This window comes from Coptis chinensis, chromosome 5 (assembly GCF_015680905.1).
Source record: "Coptis chinensis isolate HL-2020 chromosome 5, ASM1568090v1, whole genome shotgun sequence".
Lineage (NCBI taxonomy): Eukaryota > Viridiplantae > Streptophyta > Magnoliopsida > Ranunculales > Ranunculaceae > Coptis > Coptis chinensis.
Genome location: NC_141460.1, coordinates 33553607 through 33563888, shown reverse-complemented (window position 1 = coordinate 33563888; position 10282 = coordinate 33553607). Strand labels below are relative to the sequence as shown.

The 10282-nt window shown below is 36.0% G+C and overlaps 2 protein-coding genes across 2 annotated transcripts; both read right to left on the bottom strand.

Moving 5' to 3' along the window:
- Positions 1 to 954: 954 nt before the first annotated feature.
- LOC147497352 (uncharacterized) lies at positions 955 to 9535 on the bottom strand. The gene is made up of 8 exons (XM_086559936.1): positions 9002 to 9535; positions 8102 to 8902; positions 7386 to 8018; positions 7025 to 7312; positions 1952 to 2248; positions 1777 to 1872; positions 1333 to 1662; positions 955 to 1236 (listed from the first exon to the last, which is right to left on the bottom strand). The coding sequence occupies exons 4-8, from the start codon at positions 7064 to 7066 to the stop codon at positions 955 to 957; spliced, it is 1047 nt and encodes a 348-aa protein (XP_086416062.1). The 5' UTR covers positions 7067 to 7312; positions 7386 to 8018; positions 8102 to 8902; positions 9002 to 9535.
- On the bottom strand, positions 8371 to 9957 carry LOC147497351 (uncharacterized). Its single transcript, XM_086562850.1, has 2 exons — positions 9002 to 9957; positions 8371 to 8902 (listed from the first exon to the last, which is right to left on the bottom strand). Exons 1-2 carry the CDS (start codon positions 9955 to 9957, stop codon positions 8371 to 8373), a joined length of 1488 nt encoding a protein of 495 aa, XP_086418976.1.
- Between the last annotated feature and the right edge of the window lie 325 nt (positions 9958 to 10282).

Below are 10282 nucleotides of genomic sequence, written 5' to 3'. Positions count from 1 at the left end.
CAATATAATAAACATGGTCACACAGGGCAAAAGCTCAAAACACCTCTTCTTAGAATGTTCCTACTATAAAGAGGACGAGTCAAATAAAGTTCACTTCGGTCTTAAGGGAACAAACCAACAAAGAATAAAGATGTAACATTGTCATATACATTAAGTTGGTATTGCTCGAGTAGACACCTATAAATTCTGGGAAAAACTTGAGTATTTTCCTTAACAAACAAAAACACAAGAATGTTGGATATATGGTATAGAAGTGTCTAAAGGGATTTTCTCAAGTCTTGGATAGTCTGGCGACAAGACCAATTTTATAGAACTTCAGATTGTGGTTAAATCTTTGAAGGGAAAAGAAACGTTCTAAGCAAAAATCACTACAATGTCTCCGTAAACCCATATTGATAGTGAACATTCCTTTTAACACAACAAGGAATGGACCCTGTTTAACTTATGGATGTCAAAGGACTTACTCATGGAAGTAAAGACTAGGAACAAAGATGCACAAAGAGTGAGCATCGCTTTCAATCGAAAAAAAGAACAAACAGGTTTAGTTCGAAACTTGCGGGAATAATGATCTCACATTAAAGACTTAGCTTAGCTTGCAAGTCAATATTATTCATCGTGTTTCCAAAGAGATGCAAATAGCCAATGCCTCCTCGTTATTTTAATGTGGGTCAATTTCTTCATCACTATCAGAAACTGGGAACAAGTATGCACGATGGTTCAACCGGAAGGACTTCAATTGCGGGCATAAATAACCAATAGAAACTGACAAAGACACAATTCAAGCTTTTCCAACAAATGGTTTTCTCTAACAACACTTTTCCTAAAATCACACTTATCCTAAAATCAACACTTTTCTAAAGACAAGTCATACACACACAAGAAATAAAGACAAGTCATACACAAACAAACACAAGAAGTAAAGAAATGATAACATTGACAAATAGAATACCGTACCTAAAGAAAACGAGTAAAATCCTTCGGCCATTTGACTGCTGTAGGAAGGTGTAGCTCCCCGAATGTTCTTTTGGATCCAAATAAGCGCTCAGTGCGGTCAATGACAAGGCATACACAGACGTTGTAAATGTCCATTGGGGTATCCAAAGTTGCATCAAGAATGATATTTGCCCTTATTACCCTTCCCTTAGCAACAACTTCTCGATGCATGTTAATCAATTCACATAATTCCATCCCTCTAGAAGAATCACCATGTGATTGTGAGCGTGTTGGATCCCTCGCCTACAAGCAATAAGTTAACAAAGACAAAACCACGATTTAGTTATCTCCTAAATTAGCTCAAGCCCCTAGGCACAATGTCTCACATTCAAATCATACATTTGACGTCGCTAATGAATCTGCAACGATCCTTCTATGTGATTGCTGACCTGCCACTTCTTCTCTTGTCTCCAGCAAGATCTTAGTGATGGTGACCATTTGTCGCTCCAAACTTCCAAACCGCTCTTCAAGCATTGAGTGTTGTTGCTTTTGTTGGCAAAGCTGCTCTTTAGCAGGAGCTGATGATGCAAGGGATGTTTTTGATATGCCAACACTCATACCTAGCACTCGACCAAATTTATCAGGGCCACACACTTGAGCAACTAGATCATGGTCTAGGTCCAAGTTTACGCTAGCAGGGTCATCCTCAATTATAGCCTTGATTCTTTCCTATCATGACAACATATTAGACATTTAATAAATTTCAGAAGTAGTATATAAAATAGAACAGAAAATAGGCGGTGGTCAGATTCATCATTAATGAAAATAGGCAGTCAAACTCACCATCCTTTCTGGCGCAATAAAAGAGCCATCCTTGTGAGTATGGATAGCCATATATGAATCCGTTCTAGTCACTTTAACATTCGGATTTTTCGATTTCTACAAAACATTACCAACTCTGTTAGAAGTAAATATGGTGTTACGAATAAAATTAGCAATTGACAAGGTAGATTAGTACCATATCATGGACTATCCTTGCTGCTCCCCTTCTACCTGATGTATGTAAAGCCTTCACAGCTTCTCTAGCCGTCTTGCCCTTTGTCCGCATGAGTTTTCTCGAAGGTTTAGATTCATTATCCACGAATTTTTCCCATTCTTCCAATTTCACTCCTGTTGGGCAGTTCCTTTTCCTATCAACGCCATTGTCATACTTGTCATAATACTTCACGCGGAGACGATGCTTAAACTCCCTAAAGCTTTTGGCGACCTTCTTCAGATTTATCTTTTTGTATGCATCATCCACATTGTATTCTTTCTGTATAAGAATCTAATATTAATAAAAGACATTTGAAATGGTCAAACTATCAAACATCACATATTCGATTATTTTATATGCCAAATACCACTAACAATGAAAGAATACTAGTATACAATCTTGTAATTTATAGTGCTATTAGGACATGCACAGTGACACACATTAGAAACTAGGAAAAACATTTTCAGATGATAACAATCTGCTTACTAGTGCTAACTGGAGTTTCTGTTTTTGACATGTCTAGGTAATGATTTATGAAGAAACTAGTTAATTACAACGGTCGTTTGCTGGTCAAGTTCGAGAGTCGTCAGAGCAATAAACAGTTCATAATTACAACACTTGCGAATGATTACAACTCAATAGTAGAATAGACGATCATTTTCTTCCAAACTTCATACTTATTATGTAGAAGATTTAGAACAGAGAAAACTACAAAAGTCTTTCATCTCATACTAAATCAGGATGAGTAGTGACTAGCTGCTCGTAAAGTTAATCCAGCAGCAATTTTGTGTACTTATTATTGCTTTAGATATTTGTTTTTTTTCTTCAAATATTATCTCTTATTCTTTTCTCTTCCTTCTTGTTTTATTTTAGTTAATGTACCTATTCTAGATATGTTTCAATAAATACTATCCCTTTCATGTTACTCCACTGCTATAGGTACAAAAGTATAAAAAACAGGTACAGAATCATAAATGAAGTTATATACTAGACAGTAGAGACCTATGGAGTTTCTTTTCGTTCGAACCTTTGCAATATATTTGGTTACCCAAGGTTCCATCAAAAGTCTTGTCTGTTTTAGTATAACATAGGATTATAACCATTGCAAACCTTCGTAACAGAAAATGACTATTGTGACATTTGTTTCTTCTAGGTGTGCGTGTACGTTAGATTCTCCTTATATCCTTATACATTGTCATTTCTCATGAGACAGTTAGTGCCATTCTATAGAGTCCACTTCTCTTTCCTGTACAAGGTAAATCCTGGATCCCTTATCTAATGTATCTTATATTTATACATTAGATAAATAATAGTCCAATCCCCATTTTCTTCTGCCTTTACCCAAACAATAACACTCTAACATTCTAAAAATACATTCTTTCACCTACAAAACCCAAAAACAACACTCTCTACACATAAACCCACAACACCATTCCACAAAAAAAATACTTTAACATTTTATAAAACACAAAGTACCTGAATGGGAAACAAATTTCGGTAATCCCACGACGAGCAAAGAGAAAACAATCTCATCGAGAGATACCAAGTTTAGTGATTTCAAGACCAGTTTTAGTATTGGTCTCTACTGGAAAACCAACAGTAGTAGTAGTAGTAGCAGAAACAGAGAAAGTTCTTGAAAGTGAGTTGGTTTTGGAGAAAGAGATTGAAATGGGGGGCGTGAAGTTGGTAGAGAGAAAAGAAGATGAAGCAAAGGCCATAATGACTCACACTAAAAAAAAGAGAGAACCATAATGGATAAGAGCAGAAGACTAACCACAACGCTGCTCCAGATTATGTTTTTTGTTGGACTAGGCACATTTTTGAAACTCTCATAAGAGATAGGACAATGTGTCTTTGTTGTCCCACCAAGCAAACTAGAAAATTCTTTTGAACCGTCTCTAACAGGCTGTCCATCAGAGTCAAATTCAACTTTCTTCTTTCCCTTTGAAGAGACTATAAAATAAAAATAAAAAATAAAATTACTGAAAAGGCAAAAATATGTCAATCAATTCGTGGGAATATATAAAAGAATAACTATCAACAAATAAAATTACTAAACAAATACTATATGTACCACAAGAACCTCCACCTCCAAAAACTTGGGAATCACTAGGTGATGATCCTGGAATCAAGAAAAGTTATGATATCAGATACAGGTGCAATACATTTAATAGATTATAATGTTTTTCTTATTTGTGTTGCAAGGAAATCCCTACCCCCAAGATGCTAAAAAAAACGGGATACTAAGGAAGCCCTCGAGTCTGCAAGTATAAAAAGACTAGCGAACTTAGTATTGAGTAAATAGAGTGCCTATAATTGCCAACCCTTCATTATATTTAAATTTTGTACCTAAATCAGAAATATGTATGCCACCGTTGAGATCTCTAGCCATCACAGCCTCACGTGATAACATTGTCTTCCTAGCCCTCTTTTCCGCTTGCTTTGAGCTCTTAATAGGATAAAAGATAGACTATTAGGCAGCAACCATTAACAAACTAAAATTTTACGTATTTAAAATAACCTCAAAATTCATGAACTACAAGTCATTAGTTCAACTGGCTCATTTACTATGAAGACATCGTGACCACAACTTGTTTGGTATCAACTGGTTCAGAGCCTCCTTTGAGACCCCCAGTGGACTACAAGGGAATGTTGTACATACAGTACCAGAATGCAACAGCATACAACCCTGACTTTGCAAGATTCTGAGATTGACCAGTATCAATCTCATAATGTTCCGCTTGAAGTTTCTACACAAGTTAACTGTGAAATGGCCAGAACTCAAGGAGCATTTCCCAGACCAACTATTTAGAGATTCATAATTGTCCAAATCTTGAAGATTCTCCTCTACTAGATAGTGAAAGAGTTTGGATAGTAGAAGCAAAATCAGAACAAGGTGTCACTTCTCCCACAGAAGACCAGATACCTCCTCCTGTAACTCCAAATAATCCACTGCTGATCCCCAGCAACCAGTATAAGTAGAGACTGCTAAATATGTAGTCTCTACTTATCCCCAGCAACCAGTATCTAAATTATATAAGTTTAGATCAGTAATCCACTTCACTTATATAAGAATATTTATGCACACTTACACTCAGATACTTTACAAAAATTTCATGGTGCTAAATATTACGTACATTTTCTTTCTCCGATTATTAGGCAATATTCGGGATATGATCCTTGTACTGAAAAATATGCTGAGATTTACTATAATAGGCCAGATGTACAGAAAGCTCTCCATGCCAACAAGACTAGGATTCCATATAATTGGACAGCATGCAGGTGGCTTCTTTTTAGCTTATGATTGAAACTTTTTTTTTTCTTAGCTAAGATATCAAGAATATGATATCAGTATATATATAGATAAGAGTTATCAAATTCTGTAAAATAACTTTAAGAAGTCCCTGATAAAGTTATTAATTTGATTTTACTGTTGTACACAGTGAGACTCTTAACAGAAATTGGAATGATATCGCAATATCAGTTCTTCCCATTTACAAAGAAATGATTGCTGCCGGTTTAAGAATTTGGGTGTTCAGGTTGATTTTCTTATTATTAATTTATTTCAACTACATTCTCTTTAGAATTAATTTATCCAGAAACTTATATAATTTTGTATTACAGTGGTGATGTTGATTCAGTGGCTCACATTTGCAACGGTTAGGGGTGCAGGCCATGAAGTTCCATGGATACCATGACCGATCAAACTGAAATTTTACGTATTTAAAAGAAAGTACCTCTGTGCTCTCCTGTCCCGACATATCCAATCCTATGGATTTCAACAAATACACACTTAGCAGAAACCCCAACACTGCCAATACAAAAGCATACAAAATTCAAAACTTAGAATGAAAATTGTAGCGTATGGAACAAATATAAAGTAACAGATGCTTCAATAACACTGCCAAATGCTGCCTCAGACAAGCTGATATAAAAAACCAAATCAGCATGCGACAAATCAAGTCACTAAGATTTCAGACATAAGAAGTACATATCTGGAATTAGCAAATGCACATAAATATTTAGGTGAAAGTGTATTATGAGTAGTTGGGTTTCTCATGGAAAACAAACAATAGAAATATAAAAACAATTACCCATTCAATAAATAAATAGTAAAAAAGAACCATTACAGCGGGTCCATGAACGGGATCAGTAGACCAAGTACCTTAGTGAACATCAATAATTTATCTTCTAACACTAATGAACACAAAAGTGTCTCGTTACAATCTTGACTCAAAAACTAAAGGGTTTTCATACGCATCCATGTCTCTAGTCATTCTCTTTGGAGCATGTAACACGACATTCCAACCACTCCTCGTTAGGTCTTTGCAATAAAAAACCTATGATGCTTGTGAGGCAAGAATAAAAGGCTCATCTACAATCTTCGAACTTCCTTTAAACTTGCTCAAATCCACGAATGTTAAATTAATATCCGGATCAGTGTAACATCCATTCACTTTATCTTCCACACGAACCCAATCACAAAAAAAAAACAGTTATAGTAAAATCAAAGTAGTCGAGTTCGAGAATTTGTCTAATGATCCCATAATAAGTAGTATCATCATACACGAGCTTCTTATCCTTTGCACGTGCACGAAAGTTAGTCATCGCATTCATTTTAATTCCAGAATTCTGAGTTGTCTTGTTAGTGTCCCATTCAGCAGTAGAAAACATATATCCATTGGCTTGGTATGTGTTATACGAAATCGTTTGGAAGTTGGGACCATCAGCAAGTCTCTTGATGGGAGAAACCTCTTCATTTTGTAGCTGTCAAAAAATCCAAAAAAGCTAATATTATTCTGCAAGAACTACATGATCCTACGTGTTACTCTAAGTGATTACTAAGGTACTGAAACTATACTTGTTCCCTTAACCAAGGAATAAAACTCATTAGTGTTTCGGTGTTGCCTTTTCTCTTACGACCACTCGGTTTAAATCTTTGCAAGTATATTTGGTATTTCCTACAATGAAATGACATAAGAGACAAGTTAAATAGGTCTTTAGAGTTTCACAGTCTCATATATAACATTATAAACATGACAAGAGTAGACTTACTTTTCCCATGGAATAGAAAGTTTTGAGCACTGCAACACCCATCTACGTACTTGTTCGTATTGCACATTACTCAATCTATATATGCCTTTCTTATTGAGAGGTTTCTCATTTGTCAGCTCTCCTGTGTCATCCATGAATCTCTCTTTACCTCGCTTGTAGCTTCCCTTTGAACCATCAGGCATATGCTCCATACAATACATTATTGATTCCTCGACAACGTAACGCTCAGCAATACAACCTTCAGGATGTGTTGGATTCTTTACATACCTCTTGTAGTCTCTCATCATCCTAGTACAAATTAACAACATATATTACTCATATCAAATAACAAAAATATAGATAGCTCACTCATAAAACTTACCATTCGAAAACATACATCCACCGACACCAAACAGGTCCACAAAGTTCTACCTCTTCCGCCAAATGCACAACAAGGTGCATCATGATGACAAAGAATGAAAGAGGAAAATACTTCTCAAAAACGCACAACGCTTCAATCACTCTTTGTCTAGCAGCTTCAAGCTCATCGAGGTATATTTCTTTGGAGCAAAGGATGTTGAAAAATGTTGACAATTGTCGGATTGCTACTCGCAATTGCTTATGTTCTTTAAAGCAATGCATGAGTAATAATGGCAAAAGTTGTTGCATCATTACATGATAATCATGCGACTTCAAGCCTTTTAATTGAAAATCTTCCTTGCTCACCCGATGCTTCCAATTGGAACTATATCCTATAGGTACCTTTAATGTGGCTAAGGTTTCAAAGAACAATTTTTTTTCAAATTGGGATAAAGTAAAATCAGCCTTTGGTAGCAACAACTTATTTCCCAATTCTTTTGGCCACAAGTGTTGCTTTTATATTCATCTCCTTCAAGTTTAAGCGTGCTTGCAAACCATCCTTGCTCTTGTCCATTTCCAAAATTGTCGCAATAAGGTTCTCGGCTACGTTTTTCTCCACATGCATTACATCCACATTGTGAGGACTAAACAAGAACTGTTAATCACGAAAACACACAAATTACAATGATGTATAATGATGTACGACAAACCAAATTAAGAAATGGAAAATTAAGCTACCTCCCAATACGGCAAGTCAAAGAGTTTTGATCTTTTCGACCATGCAGTCACGCCCTCATCATCAACATTTTTTTTCCCTTTCTTTCGTGCTACCTTTCCATAAACCGTTTCAAAACTTTCCACTTTGCTTTTTACCTCGGAACCACTCAATCTTCTTGGAGCTTCCCCATGTTCTTCCTTCCCATCAAATGTTTTTTTTTGTCGCCTAAAAGGATGATCCTCTGGAAGAAATCTCCTAGTGCCCATATATGCATTCTTATTCCCATGTTTTAACCTAATTGAATATGTCTTTTCGCCGCAGGAGGACAACCATAATTTCCACCAGTCTTACAACCCGATAACATGCCAAACGCAGGGAAATCATGTATGGCCCACAACAAAACTGCTTTCATAGTAAATGTGGTGTTACTATGAGAGTCGTATGTTTTGGTGCCTATAGACCACAACTCATTCAACTCGGAGATTAGGGGTTGCAAATAGACATCAATGTCTTTCCCTGGACTAGTTTTCCCAGGTATCAACATGGACAACATAATAAACTGTTTAACCATACAAAGAGATGGCGGGAGATTATATGGAACAATCATAACAGGCCAACACGAATAAGAACTATTAGAATGAGAAAACGGATTAAATCCATCTGTCGCAAGTCCCAGACGGACATTGCGTGGCTCAGCAGAAAATTCTGGCCACTTTGCATCAACTGTGCTCCAATTGAGAGAGTCAACAGGATGTCTCACTCTATTTTCGTCAACCACAGCCCTCGAATGCCATGTCATGTTCTCCGCAATCCATGGAACACTAAAAAAAAATATATACATATATTTCATTAAAAACTGATTGATTCAAAGGGTAAGAAGTAAATGCGATAACGTACAAGTATTGAAGCCAAAGCCTTACCTATACAATCTTTGTAACCTAGGTATTAATGGGAAGTATCTCAAGACTTTTGCTGGTACGGGTTTAGCCTTTTTCTTGTCTGTAAGATCAACAGCTTCAACATTCTTCCATCTGCTCACACCACATTTAGGACACTCTTGAAGAGCTTCAAGTGTTTTCCAATACAAAATGCAATTATTGGGACATGCATCGATTGTTTCATAGTCCATACCTAAAGATTTAATCAGCCCTTTAGCCTCATATACAGACAGAGGCAATGTATTATCTTCAGGAAGAATATCTCTTAGTGTATCTAATAATTCTGTGAAGTTATTATCGGACCACTGATGTTTTGTCTTGAGGTTCATCAACTCAACTATTACTGATAACTTAGTCTTTTCTTGTCTGCATGAGGAATATATTGGTCTCTTCACATCCTCCCACAAATTATTGAACTTCATCTCCTTTTTTAAATTAACTGGATTTTGGTTACATTGTTCATTATGGCAATCGACATCCACATTTTCATCCGAACTAATCTCATCCGAACTTATCTCATCCACATTGAAATCTTCATCCGAACTAATCCTATCTACGCATTCATCCAAATCATCAAGTTGGACAGTCCTAAGCTCTTCATTCACAAAGTTAATTTCTTGAGGATAGGTATCTTCGGGAGAGTTATGAGAGGATGAACCAAAAGGTTCAAAATTCCCAACATTGTTTACAAATGACTCCCCATGAAAATACCATGTAGTGTAAGACTCATCAAATCCATAACGAACCAAACGAACAAAAATGGTTTTTGGATCAACCATTCCATGAACATTGCAACACTTGGCACACGGACAAGAAGACCAAGTTCCTTTTCCTAAACTATCCCTCATGAATTCAAGGAATGATTCGATTCCATCTAGATATGCATCACTCCCCACTGCTTCCTTCATCCACTCTCTATCTGGACGTGACAAACTCATCCCTACTTAATGCAATATGTAGATAAGTACATATTATTTCACAACATTATGAACAATCAATAACTAAAAACAAAATAATAAGTCTTCATTATCCATTTAAACTCACAAAAACTCATGAAATTTTCGCATGCTCATTCAAAAATCCTCAGTTAAGTGCATGGAAACTAATAAAACATGTCAAAACATGTCAAAACATCAAAATAAAGTAAACCCAAGTCGGCTAAACAACATATGCCATTATCTATTCTGAAAATACACGACAAACAAAATAGTTACACTAACAATTTTTTGCTAGCAGCAAAATCTGAACCCTGGCTTTGATATA

Bases quoted from the DNA above. Each gene is read 5' to 3' on its own strand.
- LOC147497352 (XM_086559936.1), bottom strand. From the start codon at position 7,066: ATGGGTGTTGCAGTGCTCAAAACTTTCTATTCCATGGGAAAA. The intron at 1,663-1,776 runs GTGAGTTTGACT...TTGTCATGATAG, and splicing joins TTATTGCGCCAGAAAGGATG to GAAAGAATCAAGGCTATAAT. The intron at 1,237-1,332 runs GTATGATTTGAA...TATTGCTTGTAG, and splicing joins ATTCATTAGCGACGTCAAAT to GCGAGGGATCCAACACGCTC.
- LOC147497351 (XM_086562850.1), bottom strand. From the start codon at position 9,957: ATGAGTTTGTCACGTCCAGATAGAGAGTGGATGAAGGAAGCAGTGGGG. The intron at 8,903-9,001 runs GTAAGGCTTTGG...ATTTTTTTTTAG, and splicing joins AGGTTACAAAGATTGTATAG to TGTTCCATGGATTGCGGAGA.